The sequence below is a fragment of the Bombus impatiens genome, unplaced genomic scaffold, assembly GCF_000188095.3.
Source record: "Bombus impatiens unplaced genomic scaffold, BIMP_2.2 scf_0494, whole genome shotgun sequence".
Taxonomy (NCBI): Eukaryota; Metazoa; Arthropoda; class Insecta; order Hymenoptera; family Apidae; genus Bombus; species Bombus impatiens.
In genome coordinates, this window is record NT_176913.1 from 283,944 (window position 1) to 308,320 (window position 24,377).

The 24,377-nt window shown below is 36.8% G+C and overlaps 1 protein-coding gene and 1 long non-coding RNA gene across 4 annotated transcripts in view; one reads left to right on the plus strand and one right to left on the minus strand.

Moving 5' to 3' along the window:
* LOC100744184 overlaps positions 1–24,377 on the minus strand; it is a 174,900-nt gene that overhangs the window by 144,990 nt on the left and 5,533 nt on the right. For 2 of the 3 annotated variants that reach the window (XM_024368966.2, XM_012387914.3), the window contains exon 2: positions 17,172–17,570. In XM_024368966.2, coding sequence (XP_024224734.1) covers positions 17,172–17,334 — 163 coding nt within the window. In that variant the 5' untranslated portion in view covers positions 17,335–17,570. Of the gene's footprint in view, positions 1–17,171; positions 17,588–24,377 lie in introns of those variants that run through there. The other variant, XM_024368965.2, reaches the window with a different exon arrangement.
* The window catches only part of LOC117151874, a 117,911-nt gene that overhangs the window by 63,480 nt on the left and 30,054 nt on the right, over positions 1–24,377 (plus strand). The window lies entirely within an intron of this gene.

Here is a 24,377-nt window from a genome sequence, read left to right on the forward strand (position 1 = left end):
ACGATCCGACCAGATCTAACTTCTCTGAGCTTTTATTTATGGGGTCACGCGAGACAGTTGGTTTATGAAGATGTAGTAGAAATGGAAGAGCGGCTCTAGAAATCTATTCAAAATGCATTTACTGCTATTTCTACGAGAGTAGGAATATTTCGAAAGAATATTTGACGAATGAGAGTCTGCATTTTTACAGAAGGAAGAAATTTCGAACATTTACTGTAACTGCCAAAACGATGAATAAAAATCTTCGAAAGTTTAGATAACTCTTCGATAAATCATTTTTGGATACGTCCAATCTTATGAGTTTATATGAACTCTTTTTACTCATGTGATCTCATTAGCGCGTAGGATATGTTGGTCTCGATATTTTCGGACATCGGATATCCATTCGGACGATATATGTGCATATGTATTCAACAAATGATACAACCAAACAAGATTTCCAGATAAAATGAAAACCTAATTGAAAGCTTAAGGGGGTATTCTGGTCTAGAAATTTGAAAAAATCATGAATCATCACATTTGAAAAATTCAAGAATATGCCCTTAAAAGGATTTTTCAAAATTTCAATTATTTTATGAGTTACAGCCACTTTTGTGACGCAGCATCTGCTTCGGTCCGACCGGAACAAATGAACAATAGACGGTAGACGTTGTCCGAGTAAACATGTCTCAAAACTTTAAACGCGTTTTTCTCGAAACTACTTTTTTCGAGTTGGCGTACACAATATCTCAAGTTTTAATGAACCGATTTATTTTAAATTTGGTCTGAATATTCCTTATATACTCCTCTATCGTCAGGACCACGCTCAGTTCAAAATCTTTAATATTACTATTTTTTAAACGTTCGGAATTGTCAAAAAAACGTGCGAAATAAGAAATTTTTTTTCAAACGACCGTTATTTTGTGGAAAAATGTTGTATTGACTTTTCCAAGATTCAGACGATAGCGGCATCCATACTAATTAAGAATCTGTTCACTTTTTTTGTTTCAAATGACCAGAAGGATTGATAACATGCACGCCACGACACCCCATTTTTTTGGCAGCATCCACTTTGCCAGCTCATAACTTTTTAAATATTGAGTTTTTTCCAGTAAATCTTTTACGTAATCTCGAAATATCAATAAACAAATGCTAAAAAGAAGGATAGCAAAAATATTTTTTGGTTTGCTTGTACAGAGCTTCAAAAATCGCCCGAAATTCATGCCTCTAGACCAGAATACCCCCTTAAAAGAAGATTATTTATATATACCAAGCAATAAAATAAACATTGTTTTCGTAATATTCGTTTTGACGTTCTTCTAAGACTCTAACAATTCCAGCAGAAAGCTCGAAACATTTTATTGCACTTCTCTAGTACAGTACGATATTTAACACAAATATTATCAGCAAGGCCATACAATTCAAAAGCTACAAATTACTAATGCTAATAAGTTCTTCGTCACAATGCTTATACTTTAACTACGTAACTCTAATAACGAAACAAACCGTAAAAAATAAATTTTACAAATTACCACCCATCCTACTATTATATTATCTCATTCAAGAATTACAAAAGTTTCTAAAATTCTAGAAACAATTTCCACGACAAAAGTCCCTTAACGCGTCGCCGTTCAAATTCGCCAATATATTTAGCCAATAAATTATCACGCAAAAGGTAAAGAAGAAGTAAAGAACATACGATCAATCACTGCTTCGATACGCTATGTGCGGATAACATACCACGTCTAACGAGCTGATTTCTCGCTTCAAAATCGATATAGCAATCGGTGAGGTAATCCCGCGAAACCTTTTGTGTTCAATTAAACCTGCTTGCAATTTGACTTGGACGGTTCACCGTGGCGGTGCGAGGTGAAGCGAGGTTGGAGGCGAGCACGAGGCACTGTATGGACAGCAGGTGCTTCGGAGATTCACGGAGCGTTCGAGGAGCTGTGGTGGGGATATTGTGTGGTTGGAGCGGGGGAAGAATTGCCGGAAGTGCAAGTGGCGTGTTATCGCGGAGGGTCAAAGATCGCGCAGCGGTGCTGACCCAGTGCTTCGAGGGCTGTAAACGCTGTAAACGCTCGACCGATGGTGGTACGGATCATCGCGCGAACCGAAGCAACGGTAATTTTACGGACGATCACGAGCATAAATTAATATCGGCCGGTTATCTGATCGTTACCGCGATCCCAGTCACGTATGAATTTAACCCCTCTGATCAGATTCGATCGATAACTGTTACGATAAGTATGAATATAAATTGCGAACCGACGGGCCTAGCTATCCGTTTTATTATAATAGGGATACACAAGCACAAAAACGGCTAGAAAGTCTCATTACGCTTAACGGTGTTCGTAATGTCTTCTCGAGATATGTAGGTGGTTTTGGGTTCCAGAATACAACGGAGACCCTCTTTGGCAGTTGCTTGTTGGATTTATGTTGCGTTTGGTCGTACACATTCTATTGTACTTGGGAATTTAAAAGGTTGCAAAAATGCATCTTCTTGAAATACATATGTTTGAGTTGAACGTAACGAGTTTAAGTATTATTCTTTGGATCGAAGCAGTAGATGAAAGAAGAAGATCTGTACAAAGAAATTTTATCGTATAAATTCTACTCGGAATATTTTTATTAATTTACATGTGATATCGTTTGACTCGAGTCGAAAGTTTCGAACCATAAGTTGCAGGTTACAGACTTCTCTTTTATAAGTTTACAATATTTCCACAATAATTTTATGGTAAATAAGATCGAGACAATCGGTGAATTTGTAAGTTGTAAAATTTGCTGATAAAATTTGACTTCTTTTATTATCAAAATTGTTTCGATCGTGGAAAGGATAGTACCGTAATCAGAATCGATTCTTTCCTGTGTAGAATAAGAAACCGAAAATCGTAAAATTAAGAAAATAAAATTCAATTTATACTCCTATAAAGTTGTCCCACCAAAGTAACTGATCGGAATGCAACAGATCGCAGTAAGACGTTGTATCGCGACAATGGCGATAATTTTCTGCAACTTTTACAGCAATATCTACTGGTTTAATCAAGAGACATACCGCGCGCGAGAATTTCAAAGTCACCCTTTCGAATGCGTTCCAGCTATTTTATACGATTTTACGACTTTTTCGCGGCACGATTGTACACATATTCAAACAAACCTGAACGTACATGCCAAGACTCGCTATCTTCAGTTACAACAGCGAAAAGCATCGAGCGCAATCGTAAACGATACTTTTGCGCCGCGTTAAATCGTCGACATCGTCGAAATCGTTCCGTTACCGACCATAGCTGCCGTCATTTTTCTAACATTTAACACCAACAAAGATTTGTTTTCTGTCGCATAACGCGATTATGCGATTAGTAAATTATACCGCTTCTTCTCCATTTGTTGAAACTCCTATTTTTCAAGATACCATTCTATTCAGATGTTAGAAAAGTTTGTAGCGTTTAGTTGCTCCATCGTATTCGCTATACCATTATTCGATATTAGAAAGAATTATTTCTCACGTATTTGTGCAAAATATTACTTGACAGGTATAAATGCTTTTAGTTGGACATGAAAAGCATCAATCGAAGAGAAAAATTTGGCATCGATCGATGGGAAGAGTTTTCGGGTAAGACAAACTGCTTGATATTTTGATAAAAATGAGAACTCCGTGGAAAATGAATACATAAATCATGGCGTTATTTTCTTATCTCCGTTCACTCGATTTCAGATCTCGAACGAGATACATATCGGCGATTGAAAAATAAAAATTCGCACGATTAAACGGCGTCCTTGCGGTCTTGAGTTGGCGAAGCCTGGCACGCGAGAAATAGCGCACGAACGAATTCCTGCACGCACTGTATCCTGGCTGCCTAATGAAGATAATCGACGACGTACTGTGGAAAGAGATTCTACATTGATTTACCATTGAGTCTACAGTTTTCATAAAATGGTAGCGAGAGATGGAAAATCAGTCGATATTTTTGTTGTTTGGATCTAAAGGAACGTGCTTGAAAAACAGCAGCTATTAGATATTTTTCCATCGTATGAATGTTATTTATTGAAACGCAACAATTTTTTGGATCAAAGTCAGGATATAATTTCCATTAGAGACGACTTCCATCCATGGAAAGTCTTAAATTGGAACATGTCGAAGTACTGATTAAAATTCGGTTTCGATAGAAATATACGGTTTCTATTTTTATATAGGAAAACCCTAGACGACATCTCAGGAAAAATATATGTATATCGATGAAACGTTCGGTCGGTAACCCAATTTATTCCAGATAAATCATCGCCGAAATAGCTATTATGTAACTATAAATCTTAGCTCGATTCGCGCGCTTTCGTTACGATAAATACAATGCCCTCGCGATAAATCGTAACGAGAGCATGGACAGCGGTCGACCGGTGATAAATTGACTGGTAACGCAACTTCGAAATGTGATCCGAATGAAAAGCCACCGGGGCGCATAGGGACCGGATCACCGGTATTCGTACGATCGAGACTCGATACTTTTACGAGAGTGGTCCAGCTGTCTGTTTCGCGAAACGGGTTCTCCCAATAAAATTCTGTAAATTGCATCGAGCTTTTTTCTCTTAACCTATCGGGCTTAAATCTTGCTGATACAACGGAACGAAATCGTTTACAAATTCCTGGAGTAGAATAATCGAGAAGAATGATACACATATATTGGGTCTTTGATTTTCATAGAATACGCTGTGTCTTTTTTTTATGTAGATGAAAATTTAAAATGAAAATGTAGTAGAAAAAGTAATATAGTATGGAAATACTAATTTCACGTTTTTAAACAAAAAAGACAGAAATTAAAGTTCACAAGAACCCAAATAGAGAAAAGGAGTTTTAACGTTTAAAGAAAATATTTGGCATAAAAAGAAACGAGAAATCACACGTATCAACGCTTGTATCTTATTTTCCATCAGTTAAAAATGATCCAAAGAACGCACAGGGGTTAATTTAATCAAAGTTATTATCTTCGATATTTGTGTAAACACTTGTGAATTATGTACAGCTTAATACGTAACATCGCTACGAGTCAACCAAAAACGATGTTATTAGTGAGGCCGAATAATAAATTGTTCGCATAGCGATATACGACAAGTGCTATAAATATCATGGAATATATTTTCTGATCTGAATATATTCTCAGTAAAACCAAGACGGTGTATAAAAAGTGACGTGTAAACGAACAGATTATTTATGTACTGAGCACAAAAAGCATCGTGTAAATCGATGGACAAGTGTGTCTGTAATTTATTGTGTATTCGCCCTTATACGAGGTACCATCGATGATATCGCTAATCCTGTTCTCATAATTCGTCTCATTTACACGGCCTTCTTATCCCTTTCCTTTACCCTTCTACGTTCAGCTCACGCCAGCATCAACCAGCCGATTCTATCCTTCTCTCTTACACGGTGGTTCTTCGAACGAGCACGGTAAAGTGATGCTCGCGCGCGACCTCCACGTTCTTCGTTCGAACGATACCGGTCCATTGGATACTCGCCACTTCCTCGTTTCAGCTGATCGTAGTGTACCTTAAGACCCCTTAGCACGCAACCAAGGATGCCGATCTAAGCGGATCAGCCAGAGAACAGGGTGGCCAATAGAAGGGAAAAAATTACCGACAGATAGGACCAAGTTATACGGCGAAGAAACTAAAGATAAAGTTGAGGGAAAATGACGGTACTTGGTAGAGTGGTTCGGTAGTTTTATACAAAGTTTTGCATGAATGGTGGTGTAATTATATTACAGGGTGATTCTACGCGGAAAAATTAATCGAAAGTGTAGAAGATTTTTTCACACGACGCATCGTTTACGGGGAAATTAAATTTGAAATTTGTCGAGAACGCGTGCACATAGATTAGTTCTTGATTAAACGTGGTCAGATAAAAGAATATTTGTAATTAATATGTTTACTAATATTTATAATTTTAGTGTACTACTATCGTAGTAACATCGTCTAATTAATTAATTCTGTAAGGGAATAACAAGTATTGTTTTTAGCCATCAATTTGCCATTAATTTATTTATTATTACATACATTTTAGTAACATTTATGAGTACATAAATGCCACTAAAACCTCTATTTATCTCAACTATATGTCAAATTTCCTCTGAAACGTATACGACGTAAACAACGCAGCTGTAGGTAATATCCAAGTATAGATGATTACTCATAAACATCCAGACACTTTAGCCGATTTGTAGCAATAGTAATTGCTTGGTTACGTCGTATGTTTTAGAGGAAATTTTATACATACTTGCGATAAATAAAGGTTTAGGTATTGCAAAAAACTATAGACACATGCGTGCTTTGTAATTTTGAGAATTATGGGAAATGCTACAAGATTGTGCGATGTTCGATTTTATGAAGCGATCCAGCGAAATGATAAGTGTGAAGAAGGCATAAGGAAGTACTTCTGAACTGAATGAGCCGATAAGGTTGATCGACAACGCGGAAGACCGGAGATCGAATAAACGGTGGCCATTTGTATTCCTCACTTTCTTGTTACTTCGCTACAAGATTATTACTCGCAGAAACTCCAATCTTAATTTCAGTAGTAGTGCTAAGTATAAATTGAAACATTTGTTATGTAAAGTATTAGATCGGTGATTAATAGCTCGGTGATCAATAACAAAAATACTTTTCCTATGGAAGAATTGCTACGCTAAATCGAACACTACGTAAACTAGTATTTAGTGAATAATTAGTATGATTTATAAATATTTGTCTATCAAGATAATGGTATATTCTTTGGAAAAGGTTTCAGTTATCATTGAACCGTGGATTCGTTTTATTTCTTAAAACTTATAAGAAATAATTTACTTCTATTGTTTTATATATTTTTCTATATTGTATGAATTCTATGAATTTTTACATTGTTTAATTTTTGCATAGATTTATACAAATCTGCAATCTAGTTATCACTGAACGTGAATTTCTCGAACTTTATTTACAGCTTCTCTCGTTTTCAAATTCAGCTCTATCGTGAATAAAACGAAATTTATAGCAGAACCAAATACGTAAAGGTCAAGATATGACAGCTTTAAAATCAATACGACCAGGTTTCAGGTTCTTTTCTTTGGAAAATCCGGTGGAGCGTTGGTCGAGCAAGAAATAGCCACCGATCCATTCGACACGCGATCATTCGACCAACGATATCTCTCAAACGACGTAATAGCACTTCCTCGTGTATTCTTCACGCTCATCTACTCGAACAGAGCTTCATGAAAACGCGGCATCACGCTTGACTTTACCGATAATGGCGATGGCCAACCAGAATAGAAAAGTCCATCGTGCATAGTCGGCAATCCTGGCAATATTTATATTACGATCGAATGGAGAAAGCACGTCTTGGGTGATATGTTTCACCGAGCCGAAATAAAGTAACGCGCGAGCTATCACCTTACAATTTCCCACGTACGCCCTACGTACGCGTTGCTTCACACGCATAAACTCTTCCTCCATTCCGCTGATTAACTAGCGTCGTTAGAACGATAAGTGCGGCTGAGCGCAACGTTGAGAAAGTTTTCAACACGAAAGCTTATATAATTAATCCTCCAGCCGCGAGAGATTTTCATATTTATGAAAAATTTGCGGCGATTACAAAACATATTATGTACAAAAATTATTTGGAATGAAAGATGGCACCCCGTGTTTGAAAAATCGAGATTTAAATCGAATTATAACATAAGACAGGTATGCAATTCTTTTTCTAAATTCGTTCTAAAAGATATTAATATTTATATTAATTAAAATATTACGATAATACAATATATAATACACAAAGGAAGAAGAGGAAAGCGAAGTGGCACAAATCTTAAAACAACTGCTTTTCAAAAATTTGTTTTCGAACACTGGGTTCTTTTTCAGATTCCAGGTCACAATTGTACATTCCCTTATTTTCCGATGAAACATTTTTTTACGACTGATACATTTTACTTTCAGAGTATTAATTGTCTGTCATACGAAGAAAGAGTTACTAAGTGACGCGAAATTTAATATACTTGAACCTAAGTCATTATTATGTAAATGCTACAATAAATATAATTCTGTACAAATACTCTTTGTAGCCACCGTGTAGCTTGTTTAGACTTGTCACAAAAAGTGGTGCAATATAAAAAACGCGATGTGATAATACCGTGGTTCGACGAAATTAACAGAAAGAGTAAAACGCGACTTATTAGAAGATACGCATTTGTTAGAAGAGAATTACTCGCCTTTTAAAAATAGAAAAATTATGTAAACCTATCTGTGTCGTCACGAAACTAATTGAGTTGCGTTACTCGAAGAGTCATCTAGTCCTTCACTGTCTGTGCATCAATGTCTGTATCTCTTCGCCCGTTTCTTCCGTGTCACGCGATTCCACGATCGCCTTTCATTATTTAATCCCTGTCACTCACAGCGTAACACACGATAGTATACCCTCAACTATGTTAAATAACTCTTCCGCATCGCAAACCCTTTTTATCCTTTATTAAAGCGTGCAAACTAAACGAGATTTCTTAGAAACCTCGGAAAATTAGTGTACAAACAACTTTCTGTAAATTAGAAATCTGTCTATTAAATCTCTTTCTTTAGAAGTTTTACGCTTATTGTAAAATCGATTCGATACTTTTATTTCATTTTCTCTAATAGTTATACAATTCTTTGAAATGATTTGCAATTCTTGATTTTTGATGTATATGAAAATTATCGTAACTTTCATTTTCCGAATTAAACTACCTAAATGAAGCTCTATTCAATCGCAATTTAAGTACTTTATAAAACATCACGAAGCCTTATTTTGTATACTATATGTGTTATTATTGTGCTTTTATAATAAAATGAGATGAAAAGAATAGAAAATCTGTAACATCTTCTCGCTATACAGGGTGGTTGGTAACTAATGGTACAAGCGGAAAGGGGGTGATTCTACGCGAAAAAAGAAGTCGAAAATATAGAATAAAAATTTTTCGTTTCAGGCTTTGTTTTCGAGAAAATCGACTTTGAATTTTCGCTCGGTACGCCTGCATTTTATCACGTCTCGTTATAACGGATCTCACTGTAGATCGTTGTCTCGATGGAAAAATTAAAAAAAAAATTAAAAAAACTTTTTTCGCGTAGAATCACCCCCTTTCCACTTGTACCACCAGTTACCAACCACCCTGTATAAAACTGGACGATCTACCACTGCAAATTGTCTGATTGAGAATACGTATCGATGATATTAACCACATATATCTTGTTAGTAACAAACATGTCCATTCTAGAACACATCTAGTTACTGCTATAAGAAAAGCACGTTATCCTGTCTCTTTCTCAACACAGTACTACTACAACGATTTGATAAAACTGATCCAAAATAAGTGCAACCAGAAGTTTTTCAAGAAGAAATTCGGCATATAACTGAAAGTACCTTGTTGAAGACCATGTTGCTCAAGGATGAACGGTACATACCAATCATTCAAGCAGCAAAAAAATGCCGTATCGAATCGAAATACCACTCTTTCAACGTTCATTAGGAAAGTAACGAAGATGCTGGCACGGTCCCCGGCCGTATTACACCCCGTTACGCACGCACAGCCCTGTAGTGTCGAGTTTAAGGCGGTTTCGAGCACGCGACGATCAGGAAACGCTGCCGCGCTGGCAGTCCGGGGATAATGCGAACGACACAAGGGCCTCTTAACAAGCTTCGACGAGGTGCATGCAGGAACGCAATGTTGCACCGGCCAACTAGGCTGACTTCTTAGGACCGCCCGCATTGACAACGCCGGAGGAGACTGCGAGATGCGAAGAAAGGGACAGAGAAAGGGAGAGAAAGAGAGAGAAAGAGAGAGAGAGAGAGAGTACAACTCGCGGCGGGATAATAAGAAATACGGTGTAGCCGCTAATGCATCGGTCGGCGCTCAGACTTTTTACCAACCTGCGGCGTAAAGACGCGCCAACGCTTTTTATCCCTTTTACCTTACGAAAGAAATTTTATTCCGGAAGTGAATTGTAAGAGGAAATCAGTGGCTTGATAAGTGGATTTTAGTGGATTTTTTTTATCTTATCTTGAGTACGTTGGAATAAATTTTCTGCCTTACAAGAGGAATTTTATGCCGGAAGTAAATTATGAGAGGAAATCAGTAGTTTGATCAGTGGATTTTAGTATTTCGGTCTCTTTTTATTTTATTTCGCGGATGTTTCAGAAAATTTTACTGGGCATGATGTTTTTAGAAGATTGTATATGATCGTTGGTAGGAAGACGAGTATAGCAGAAGCCTATTTATTTGAACCCGTCGGGGCAGAAGTAATTCATGTAATTAGATTTGATTTATACGTTTGATAGCAGAGGAACGGACATGTTTGCAAGAATTGTCAATAAAATACTATTTATTAGGAAGCTATGTGTTTATTCTATGTCATATCGTAATTTAATGAAACGGGTATTGAAATCGGCGTATTTTAAGGACGACTGCTGGTAGTGGAACTTGAAGCAAATATTTGAAATAGACGCATGAATTAATTGCCACATGAAATGTCTTTTACATTTGGATTTTACGAGTTGCACGCCTCTTGCTTTAATCTGCTCCCATTTTTGTGTCAATTAGAGGCAGTTAAACGTTAAAAATAGTAATGAATGGAGGAAAAAATTAATCTTTCTTTTCATACGTGTATTTTCTAACTACATGTTTCATAAGGGATTTAATTGGTACAATTTACTATATTAGGAGATTATAACTAAGGAAAAATACACCTACGGAAGGGCAACTAACTCTTTTCTTTAATTACATTAATTGGAGTCCATTAGCATCATTAACCAAAGATTCGTACTCCTAAATGGACTTCAAATCGTCGATACTAACAACGTCCAAAGTTTACAAGTAATTAATTTTTTAAGGAAAACACTGTATAAGGTGAAAGTTTAGTTTATACAAAAAAGAATCGAGAGATATTTCCATGGATATTTAATGAAATGTGCGAGTCAATCTGTTCAGAGAAATTTTTTTTCCAAAGAATTACAGAATTCAGAACAATTCTGTACTTCGTCCAAATGAAGAATAGTTATTATATACACAGAATCATTACATAATATTTAGTCCTAAAAATTAAAAAATTCTAAATTCTGAATGCTGAGAAATTATAAGATGTAAGACAATAGCCTATAATCCATTTATAATTATCATGCAAGAACGTTCTGACAATCGAAACACAGTAGTGAAGTGACAAGCAAATGAAAGGAGATGCTATACGTACAAATAGGTACATGAATACGTAATTTCTAAGTTACACGTTATAAAGACGTTATAAAGAGATGAAAGAATCACAAGAATCATAAGAATTCTATAGAACTAGAATCGTTGGAAACGCTTCCACGAGACTATCTCCACGACCCACGTCTGGTTAATGCGGCGAACTTCGAAATCGTCCTCCATGGGTCGACTCACAATTAGATTCGTGGCATTTAGATTCCAATCTGATAAAGTCCAACATCGTCCTCCTCGTAACTTTCGCCGCTCAGCACCGAGAGTTGGAATTCTCCGCGTTTTGTTCATTCACAAAGAGGAAGAAGTCGGACATGGAGGACAAACGAACCGATGCATGTCTCTGCATAACAATTTTCTCTCACGCCGCAATGTAGCTATTCGCGATAAATGCAGTATTCTAAGAAAAAAGCTGTCGTCCCGTGAATTTACAATTTTCATCTCTTTTTCTACACATTAATATCAGAAAATAATTTTAAATTCAACGTACGAATAATCTATAAACGTTGCAGTGAATCTGTAATTTTTATCGAACCAAGCGGAAGCGGGAAGCTGGTAAGAATTAATATTTAAATAATTTCAGTAACATAAAATGCTTTAAGAAAGATGCTGTATCATAGATACGATTAGCATATAGGAGAAAAAGCTTCAAACTCTCTATAATCAGAACGTCGTTTACTCGTAATTCATTACAATTTCCTACTGTGATTTGAAAATGAGAAACCAACATTTCCAATAAATAGACTACTTGCTGTCTGTATAGTGATTAAATAAACCACTATAATGTCGAAATATTTGGCCGGAGCAATGAAATCTAATTTCATTTTTTCCCACACAGGTATATCGTTTCTATGTCACATGACGTTACAAAGAGTAAAGTTCGTTGGTAAAAAATTCTTTTGATTTTGAATTTACCCTGCAGAAAATATAAATCAACGATACAAAAAAGGAAGAATATCCCCACGCTCTTGAGAAGCAAGAAAACGTGTAAGAGTCAAGGAAGATTAAATTCCTCGTATGGTATGATACAATGAGCACAGGAATTAACACTGAAATCCATAACGATAAGCGACAAACAACGAAGAACGAGGTCGTTAAGCCTCGAGAGACGCGAAGCGATCGCTATGTCGGTGCGAACAGGGCACGATATCCAATTTGCCTAAGTTAGTCTCGGCTCGTAACATTCAAAGGAGCAATTTAACCTGCGTAGCGGCGAGCAATTTAAACTTGCCAACGCCATTTAACCAGAAGTGTCGTTAAGAGTCAGGCACGCCATCACGTATTATCAAATTTAATTATATCAAATCCATCCTGATTATCTCGATTGTCACAATTATCTCAGTTTCAACAACAATTTTCAATAGAAGAAAGAAGTCTGTCTACCCCGTTTTTTTTTTTATTCGTCTTTTGTTTCCTTTACTTCGTATTCGTTGTAATCGTTCGGATATTCGTTGTAAGTCGAGGAAACAAACATCACGAACAAAATCACGGCGAATCGCGAGTAAAAAGTGAATGGGAGATAGGTTCGTTGACCACTTGTTTGCGATGTTGACACCCGACCTTGACGATCCTAACAATGATGAAAAGAATAGCCTGTCCCGCATTGATCGATAACAAAAGTCCTTACACAGATTTCCTAGATCGGAATTATTCACACGGAAGTACGAAGTTTTCGTTACGAATGATTTAATATTTATTTGTCTTCTCGATTGCTCATCTATCGCAAGCTTTCAGTAGAAGTAAAGTCTCTCAATCTTCCTCTTAATATCATATCGTTCGCGTATTGCAGCACTGACACGCATAACTTAGAAATTACGATTTTAAGACAAACGAATTTGGATATTTTGAATCGTTATAATTTTGTAAGAACAAATTAGAATTACACTTAGCGTCGATTTGATAATCAGAATCCCTACTCGTATTGTTTTAATGCTCTTTTATTCCCAAAAATTCTCTGTATTGTCTATGATTTTGGTTCCGTCTAAAACGTTTCTATGACCTGCAATTATTCAGAATTTTTATTCTTAAATTTACTTAATTATACTTTAAAATTACCTAATTACACGTAGCCACTTTACACGCATTTCATTTGGAACACGTTTGAAAACCGTTCTTGCCACGTTATTAGCCAATTCGATCGAAGAAGCTTAACTATAGAAACACGTTGGTTATTTGCACCACGATCAACGGCTTATTCTCTTGTCTCTGGCTGTTCTATAACTACCTCCGCCTCCAGCAACGGAGCAACTACAATCGACGACCGGCACACCGGCGCTGACGGTCGTAAACCCAGCGGATGCCAACTATAAAATAATACGAACGCCGGCCGGACCTTAAGGTAGTTAGCTGTGTTTAGTGGCCATTAATTTTCCAACGCCGGTATTCGCGGGATATTATTGTATCAGTGTATCACTGACTGCCAGAGTCGCCAACTTCCTTCATCGGTGATGCTCCTGTACTTAGGCTCGACTAACCGAGGCTAGGTTACCGATCGATCTCTCTTCTAAACGATTGATCGAAGGTTGCTTTGCAAATCACAAGTAGAATACACGATACGTATGTGATTTGAATCGAAGGAAGAAATGACAGAGTTGTGCGCACTTTGGCTAACCTGATACCGTTTGCCATAAGAGAGTATTGACTTTTTTCTTTACCGAATGATTTGAAAACAACATGCAGAAAGAACTTCGTTTAACATTGTAGTTGCTTATGGAGGTATTTAAACACTCGTAGAAAGCGTGTAGAATGTGAAATTTTCCTGACATTTCGAATTCTTGGAAATGTAGGATTTCAAAATTTCCCTATTTAACATTTTTGGGAGAAATCCATATTTTTTCAGATGTATCGATATTTGAATATATTTTATGGAAATGCGAAATTAAGATCTGTTTTTTTCAATAAACGCAGTAACAATATAACATAATACGTTCAAATTTGCAGAAGGAAACAAATAGACGTAATTTTCAAAATAGGATCTAACGTACTTATGTAGACATGTATTTATGTATATCCGTATCCTAATAGGCTGGAGAAAAATGATAATTATTCGTTGAGAATATTTTTGTCTATAGCGGATGCGTTGTTATTATGAAAGAAAGTTGCAAATTAAGAAATATCCTTGAAAAAACAGAGGATTTTAATAAAAGCATAATATAAATTGCCGTTCTTTCTCTCTGTAATATGCAAATTTCTTCGAAGTTTTCACATTCCCACGCGACGGTCGTTCATAATTTACGAGCCTTGCATTGCAGCAGCGGCCTCTGCTGAAATTGTAAAAACGAATTTAACATCGCGTTAATCTTCACCTAGCTGTTCTCAAATCGTAGCGCACAAAGGAACACAGTAAAACAAATTCTGAAACATTGTCACTTTGCAAAAAAACTTTCGATTATTTTTACATTTTTCTTTGTATTAACATTTTGTGGTTTGAATCATAATCGACACTTTATTCCAAATGATCTATACCCGAAAGCTATTCATAATTTGTGAATTAAATTTTTTAGTATAAGATAAAAAATATCGAATAAAATATTAAATCTAGCGTAAGGTAGAATCGCGAAAAATTGGAATTGATTTTCTTAAAATTTTACACGATCGAATATAAAAGTTCTGTGAAATTTCCAATCGGCGATGAGAAACAAAATTTATTTATTCGATCAACGAATATAATACTATCGTAGATTTCACACAAATTGTTCCGATCTGCGAATGAACGAAGTTTCAGAGGTGGCTGAATTATCCGGGTTACCTGTGTTCCCTCGTTAGTCCGACATGCTTAACACGTGCGTTAGATGATGATACGGCAAGCAGACCGCCGCAATTACGGCGGCATATACGCACACATAAACACATACGCACATATACATACACACCCTGTATTACAACGCACAGCTTACTGGCCGAACGCGCGAGAATCGGTCACGAGTGCACACGCGCGCCGATCCACGCGACACGCTCGAGCGGGGAATGAGAAAAAGGGGCAGAGAGATCATTAATGTAATTAATTATTAAGCTGATGGCAACAGAGGAATGGTTGAGTCCAGCGCGCACACACCAATACCATATTACGAGCCCACATATTATATGAAAAAATAAAGTAAAAAAGATAAAGAGCACGAGACAAATAAATAATTGTAGATCCAGTTAAATAAAGTTGTCTTTGATATAATCAATATTTATCGATTATTAACAGAATTTTACGTGTAGAGTATGTTTGAAGGGCACAAAATTGCAATCGTCTCGAGATGTACTCTTTAAACATTTGTGAAAAAAAAAAATAAAGAAAAAATAGTTATTGTTACGAGATCAGCGGATTTATTAAGAGACCACGATTAATGGCATTACTGATACATTATTAATGATTACACACACAAGGAGGATCGATCGGCGATCGATCGCAGAGCGTAACGATTATTCGTGCCGTTAGTCAGCGGCCAGGCTCTTGATTAAATGTGTTATACATCGATATCGAGAGAGCTCGAGCTTGGAACAGTTAGGTATAAGTTAGGCGGAACACGTTTTGAGCCGGTGCCGCGCTGCTTGACTTTCCGCTTTCGCGTCGTGACAGGTGGTTTCGTCCTCTTACTTCCACTTATTAGTCATATTAATTATAATCTTCGTATACCAAGCCAATAATATTAATTATCGCGAAGTATATAATCTTTTATTTCATAATTTCATATATCTCGAAATTTTTCAGAAATTTGTATAATTAAATACGGCAAAGTAATAACAGCTCGTATAATCTTGGTCTAACGTCCCCATCGTTTTTGCTATCTTTAATATGTAATCTGTCTAGCTCACCATGGCAAAATACTATCTAATATCGTTTGATGTAATTGATCGACAATTTTATCTGGAGAAATTAATTCACTATATTTTCTAATAAATTCGTGTACTTAAATATAGTAAACTGTAAAGTCATTTAGTATAGTTAATATTATTTTTATTGTTTTTATTATTCTTATTATTCTTGGAATTTTTAATAAAGTTTTCCAATGTTAAACCAGGTAATATATCTTAGAAACAAAAATGTCTGAACTGTAGCATGCCATACGCTCGATCTGATAAAACGAAAGTATTTTGTGATGGAACAAAGTTAATCTGATCAGACACGGGTTTTGCATTCTTAACATCCTTCCAGGACACTGACGATTTTAGCGAAGGCGTGTGTTTCTTAGAAATACCTGACGAACTCGAGATCATCTGTGCAAACTAGCGGCTCGACAGAAACAATTTTCATAATCTAAGATCGCTCTAGGACCTGGTTGTATTTTGTCTGAAACGCAACAGCACGTGTCCTCGTTGCAATCGTTCTCGTAATCTCGCATTTTCTACTTCTCGAGGTCATCTGTGCGAATTAAGTGTTATACTCGATTTCTGCCTTGACCTTTTCTAACTCGTGGCCAACTATTTTTAGAAAATGATAAATTCCAGTAAAATTCAATAGATGGCAAGTACGTGCAACGAAAATTTAAAATTTCGCCAACGCATTATTAGAAAGCCAAATGCCAAGTTACTAAAAATTCTAATCTTAATGTATCTATGTAATTCTAATGTAATTCTAATCTTAATGTAATCCAGCGATCTTGAAAATATTTTTATTTCCATATCCTCTTAAAGTAGTAATACAAATCATACTTCTCTTTTTGCCATGTACATTTTTGTTTCCAATATTGTATATGAATATCTAATGTTCTTTTTTAAACGTCAACAAACTGCACTTCTTTTTACTATATATGTTTCTATGATAAGAAAAATAAGAAAAACGAAAAGAACAAGTAAAAACCGTCCAAACATGAACATAAAATTTATCTTCGTCTGATGAATTAGTTGTCAACGACGGATAAAATGTAGGACGAAAGTCAAGCAACGTTAAACCAACTCGTCTCGCGTCTGCACTACCGTCTCGCTGGCTATTCCTTTCCATATGGTGTGATTGCCTGGACTCACCGATCCTTTTGACGTGGACGTCTCGATTGAAGGAGACGCTTTTCTCAGTGGGCTTCCATCCGGAGACGGAAGCCCCGGTCGAATCGTGTTGTAGAAAATCGGTGGTAGGAGGGTCGCAGGTTCCTCCATCTCTTAAAAAGTCCGAGCGCTGAACCTCCAGCATCTTCCCGGCTTTTCGATCCCAATCGTAACACGCAGAGCCGGATACCAATCAGTTTCTCTCTTATCTTTTCCCTTTTTCTTTCTGTATCTTTTCTTTCTTTCTTTCTTTCTCTCTTACCTCGCAACCCCCGCACCCAAGTGTGCCTTAACACCCCGGCCTCTAAATGTTTGCACCCTTTCTTTCTTTTCTATATTCTCTATCTCCCCTCTCCTTCCCTCTTAGACCCGATCACCGACCTGTAAGCCAAGCAAAGCTGTGCTCTTAATATACATCTGCGAGATAGATAACCTCGTCGATTGAGATTTATGTTCTGTCTCTTATATATAGAATGCTACACATAACGTAACAGAGTTGGCTGAAATGCGAGTCTGTACGGAAAAATAGATGGAAAACGTAGAATAATATTTTGTTGTCCGAGACCTAACTTCGAAAGAATTGGTCTCAAACTATTAAAACAATTAAAAACAAATTCCTTTGAAAGCTAAATCATGGAAAAGAAAACTTCATTCTAATTTCATAATTTATTTTTTCATGTAGTATCAACACATAGGCGTTGGTACGACGTTATGTGAAACATCCTATACGTGCACGCGCATGAAAAAGACACTTTCGTTTCTTTTTCTCGTCGAAGTCTCGAGGACGTTTCTCTGTCTTTTTGTGTCTTTGGCGGGAAGCTTGTAAAGCCAGTACGTATACTACCGCCCACAAGTATCGGCACACTGATTGATTTCTACTAATCGGTAGTGAAGAAATTAACGATGAATTAGCAATTAGAAGCGATGCTTACTATCTTCTTATGGAATCACAAGACTGTAAATTCAAACCAACTATTAGAAAACGTGGCGATATTATATTTTGTCATATGGACATCGGAAATCGTTCAATCGAAATAAAAGGCTCTTATTAATTTGATTTATAATTCAAACATCAAAAAATCTGTCAAAACAGAAAATACTTATAAAATTTGATGATATTTCTCTTTCTACTTTGAAGAAAATCTTGCCAAAAGTAAGCAAATGTACGGATACTTTTGAGCGGTAGTGTATACACGGGTTCTTTTATGTACACGAGAACGCGAGCTCACGTGCACGCGTGTACGGCCGTGTAAGCCGCGAGCGTGTGTGTTGGTCTATTTGCGGTCGTCCTTATTGCGGTTAGAGAAATCGCTTCTATCGGCGATTTAGAGGCAAACCGGAGGATAGTGCCGGTTGCGGTCGTAAGTAAAAGTAGCCTGCGCTCGCATTGTTAGGGCTTCCTTTCACATTTTGCCCGGAGATCGATGCGGGGACACCGATACCACGTATTTAAATGTACGACGCAAGAACTGTCGAATTGGTGTTCCGCAGAGGCGATCGATGTCGAGTAGCGGTAATAAAGTTATTGCTTGCTCACTGGCGACAAAGGAGTATCCTGTTGTCTCGAGAGAAAACGATTATCTTTCGTGTTTTTTGCTTGAAACCAGGTTGAAGCAAACTAGAAGAAAGGTTTGTTAAGAACAGTTATTGTACCTTTTATCGATTTAATGGCCCGTCAACGAGCTTTCACAAGAAATAAATTTACATTTTACAACACCTTAACATGTACAATCTCTGTTCGAAGTATTTCGCTTCTCGAAAACAAAATATTCAACGTACTCTACATAGTTTCTACGAGTGTATTTGTAATTATAGTATGTTACGGAAAGATATCCAATGAAATGATAAAGTTTTGAATTTCACGACAAAAGTTTCTCGCATCAAAATTTTCTTCTTTTAAAACGTACGGTTATTTACCCTTAAAAAGTATTGTACGAATTACCCTCAATTTTGTTTTAACATTCGATATATTTCTATATCGCCGCCAAAAGCTACGAACAAATTATGAAATCCTCTTTACAAAGACTACTGTTTAACGACGAATATTTTCTTTTAACAAATAATACTCCAGGAATTATAATCCGTGTCTTTTCTTTTTATTAGAAACCATATTTACCATATAATGTTTTTTATCCTTCGACAATCCTTCTTAGTTTATCCTTAAAAATCTAAATCGCGTATCTACTTGCAACTCACGAGTCCACGAGTAAAATACATATTAGAAAACTAAAAAATAGCACTGTGGAACCCATTGTTTGATCACCAGTTGAATCGATTTTTCTGCAATTGCGACAGACACGACCTACGACGAGACTGTTTTTCGGACGAATGCGCGGCGAGAACGCGTTGCTCGCGTTGGCGCATGCGCCGGTGCATCGGCGATGATCGCGATGAACGCGACGAGCGATAATGGTCTCCATTGTCGTCATGCAATCCGATGAGACACTCGAGATACGCGCAAACGGACTATTGACAGTTGCGAGGATGACGATGACGGTGCGCAATAATGACAATGAGTTCGTGATCCTGGGATAAGCTACTATGTATTTTCTTATTTTACCCCATCTTTCGCAAAGCGTCATGCAAAGCTATAATCTTGGGCTCCGAGCATGACGTTATTATATTTTCTTATCGATCGTGTAATCGAAACGTACCCTTTAGTACGTACTTTGTTGGATGATCCAGTTTTCACTACGCTACTTCAATCTTTCGAGTATCATCGTAAAAGGAAGAATGAAACGACTTTGAACGTCCAGCGAAAGGAATTTTGCATTTTCTTTGGCATGAAAAGAAATAGTTTTATGAAACTTCGGTGTATAGAACGGCATACAGAAATATTATTAGGAACAATTATGGCTTTCTAGAAAAACTATCTTTACGGTTATATCTGCTTCGTTAGGTGAATAGCTCGTGTGATTGAAATTGGAAGATGGTTTTAACTCTACGAATTTTTATATTGAAATTTTCAAATGATCGTACAGTATTCTATATCAGTTTAAAATAACTATGAAAGATACTATAAAAATGAAGATAATATACGATTCGTTTATATACAAAATTATTCACACGGTAGAGAATAAAACTATAAGAAAAATGTATGAGATAATAAGAAAACACGTGTTTATATTAGATTTAAATTTTATTTTAATATTTCCCATGTGGATATCTATATGCAGAAAAAAAAACGTTTCCGAAAATCCTGTGAATTTTCTCTTTCTAAATTAAATCTAATATCTTCAGCAATTTCTGAAGAATCGAAAGTCACACTGGTCGCTATTTAAAATTCCACGAATCCACGATTATATGTTAAGTGTTTGCCTATAAAATGACGCGAACACCTTACCTAGCTGAACAAAGGACGTATGAAAACGCTTCCAAAAATACTAGTGATGTCTGACCGCAACTGTTCAATACTACTTAATCTTCTTGAACCGTTATAGTGGTTTAGTCGGCCAATAAAAATTAATCGGTACAATAATGAAATATAAAAATTCAAGAATAGAAAAAACACGTCGACATAAGTTCTACAAATGAACTGATTTTTCTCCATATTAATCGTAACATAGTAAGTGGATCGTTTCTAATAAACAAATTCCCTTCGGCCAGAATCACGAGAAGCGAATCAATATATCTCAATCTTTATGAACGTATTTCTTTACTATAATTTATACAGAATTCTGGAGAAGAACAAATGAATTGTTAAACGAATTCTCTGTGAAATTGTAAAATAATGACAAGTAAATGCGTCTTTTCCGCTTAATACAAACGCAAGAAATAAATCGGAGACAAAGAGATCCATTACACGAGAAAGGAAGAAGCATTTCCAAATGAATAAAAGATGAAATACTGTCAATTGAAAAAATTGTTTCGTATAATCACTTCTCTCGAAAAAATGAAATTACTATCAACGATCAATTACCAATTATCAAGTAGTAAAACACACTATCGCATCGCAGTCGATCAGTTCCTTTTACGGAATCACCTTCACTTTCTAAAGGTAACGACGCGGGGCCCCCGCGATTTCAGATTCAGCGTACGTTCACGCGTATCCGCGCGGGATCTCGGTCGCCTTTCGAGCTTGCAAGGGTGACCTCGTCCACGCTTCATCTCCCAAGGCCATCTAATCGCGACGCGTTCGTGGTTCGAGCGTTCGTAACTAAAGATTGGACCCGACGACTTTATTAGGCCTGTTGCGGAAGGGACGCCGACTTCGAACGACACAATTCGCATGACAGTGTGATCATTGGATTAAGATACTAAGCCACAGCCACCATATTTGGCGAAGAAATCCTCGCGAGGGCGGTCCTATAAGAGCGACAGAAGAGCGTTGTCCTCGTCACCATAAAATTCAGACGTTTAGTCATCTCTTTTCTTTTCAATCCGTTCCTTTATTTTTTGAAGTCAAACACGACCGATTTGCAACTTCGTGTCAGACAAACGTCAACCTTTATCGTTTCTATTTTCTTTGTTCTCTTGATCGTTTAGATCCAGGGTTTTCGCATGTGTGCGAGTAGTATAAACATGATCGAAGGTGTAAAGAGTTGCAAAGAAGCTGGACAAATTTGGCGAGCATCCTGATGTCAGTCGGAGTTACGCTTTTTCTTTTCTAAACTCGTCGCGACTCGTACGAAATTTACTTTTTGGGGTACGATTTTTTCTGGGAGATGACTCGGTATGCGATGATGTCACCGGTGGAAGCGATAAAAAGTGCGGTTCTAGCGAGAAACAGCGAGACGCGTATTTTCTCGAGGTGAGAATGACGCGCGAACGAACGTCAGCTTTGGCTGGGATTTTACTGTCTTTTGACGTTGTCGTATTGTGATGGTGATGCATCTTTATTTCGGCTACGTGTTAATGAAATATTGCGAATATTATAGATGGAAACAATAAACGTTTAGGGGAAGAGATATAAGGAACTCGAGTTAAACAGATCGAAACGTCTCGCAATGAGATTTGAAATAATGCGACTGACACACTGAATTCGTATTTTATTTCAAATAGCTACTAGCTGATTTCTTTCTTTTTTTTTTTTTTTTGTTCCACGTACTTTAAAGATCGAATAGAAGACCTCGAAAAGATTGTAAACATTGAAAAAATTACATCAGCCAGCTATCTTATTTCCTATGTTGTCACTCATTGATAATTTTTAATTCTCAATTCAACAGCTATTAATTCTCAAAAACACCTATCTGAGCTTTTCTTAAGAAACTCGCATTCTTATAGACGTGAAATTAATGTCTTTATATTCCCAAGAACGTGTATTGGATATTATAGAGATTATTTTCGATAAGAGTCTTCAACTTTAACGAAACTACGATATTTTTGAACACGAACAGTTTTAAATTGCGGAAACTTTTAGAATTACTTAATACAACTACAACATTTTACGATACGTCGGAAATATAATAACCGACTCTCTCGCTCGTGAATTTTTAATAATAATCACACGATCAGCCTCGACCGATCGAAGTCGACAAATCCTTGAAACCTTGAGGTGTCTGGTACACGCGCGAAGTAATCAAGAAAACCGACGATAAAAGACACGTTAGCGGAATGTACGATATGATTCTCTAGCGTTCTACGTTCGCCACTTCGCTGCAATAAACAGTCACGTGTCTCCTGTAAATATTTAGCACCTTCCCGTGGCTGTTTTATTGTTCTCCCGCCGTGGCGGCTCGTCCATTCAATGAGTCAATGATAAAATCAAAGGATCGCGCCCGAAGCAAGGATCGCGCGTTACAACCGTTGGCTGGTTTTTTAATATCGTCGAGGGAACGAAGAGGGAAGTGACGAGCACTATTCACTTCAGAGAGAATTCTTCTATATGGCGCCGATGGTTCGTTATCGGGGGAAATAAAAATAAAAATCGAACGAACAGTTATTACTAGCCGTTACTAGATCGTAGACACAGATTTATATTTTTATGAATAGAGCTGAAGAAATGGAACCTAAGCACAGATTTGTTTCACCCTCTAAATAATATAACGAGTACTTTACTTTGGTCGTTTTTACGTATTTTTGCATACTGTGCGCGTCATATGAATTTTTATACGTATAAATTTCCTTTACCTTTTTCTTTGTTGTATATACAGTGACGGAGAAAAGGAAATCTAAAAACTAGGCGATACGAAAACCCACTGTAATTTTACAAAATGGAATTACATTTGATAGAAACGGTGGATAGATATAATATGTACTTTGGAATAGATGACTGTTATCAATATGGTAGAAAATATCTACTACAAAAGTTACCAATACTCCTACAGATAACCATCAATTTAAAAACTTTTCTATAGAAATAAGTATATGTTATAATATTCAAAGTAAAACGAATCGCGTTTTGCCTAGATAAGATGAGAACCATCTAATAGCGATAGATATAATACAAGATAATATTCACTTCGCGTTTCATCAACAATTTTGTGCAAGAAGGAAATATAAATACTTTTTGTGCCTTCAAATGCCTCTTTCGCTTACTCCAATAAATTATTACATATATAATGTTGTATAACAAATTTATCCTAATAATTAACAGTTACTTTATTCTAACAGGTACAAAATTTTTACTCCAAGATCGTACGATCGATATTTTTATCCCAACTCCTTCTATACTTTCAAAAAGATTGCATCAATCTTCCAATCCAAATCTTAATCAAAATATTAATTAATCTTTCTATCATTGTCCATGTTGCAAATTTTAGTTTCAATTAACACGGGAATAATCCAATACCTAAATATCTCAATAGCTCTCATCCAGAATGAAGTTCGTGCAACAGCGCATTTTACCTACGTCAATCATCAACTGACTCTTCTAATATCTCTTACGCATTAAAGAAATGAAAAACAAAAAAAGAAGACAAATAATAAAATGGAAAAGAAAGAAGATAAGGAAGCCAGCCTCGATCCGCCCTAAATCCATCGCCTGGAAAGATGTCTCGCTCAATAGGTGGCGCGAATTCCGGCGTATGTTCCACTGGCACACTTCGACCGCGCCAAGGTCGTAAGGGGTTCGTGCCCCGAATATCGCGGATCCGCGTCGGTGCCTCGGCTTTTCCTCCTCTGCGTCGCGTCGCGTGCAACCAAACGGAAGAGAAAGAGATCAAAGGAAGAGCGTAAAAGAGATTCGAGAGCCGCGCGGTGGATTCGCGCGTCAAGACGAGGCGCGATCTTCATTCCGCGAGGCTCGCC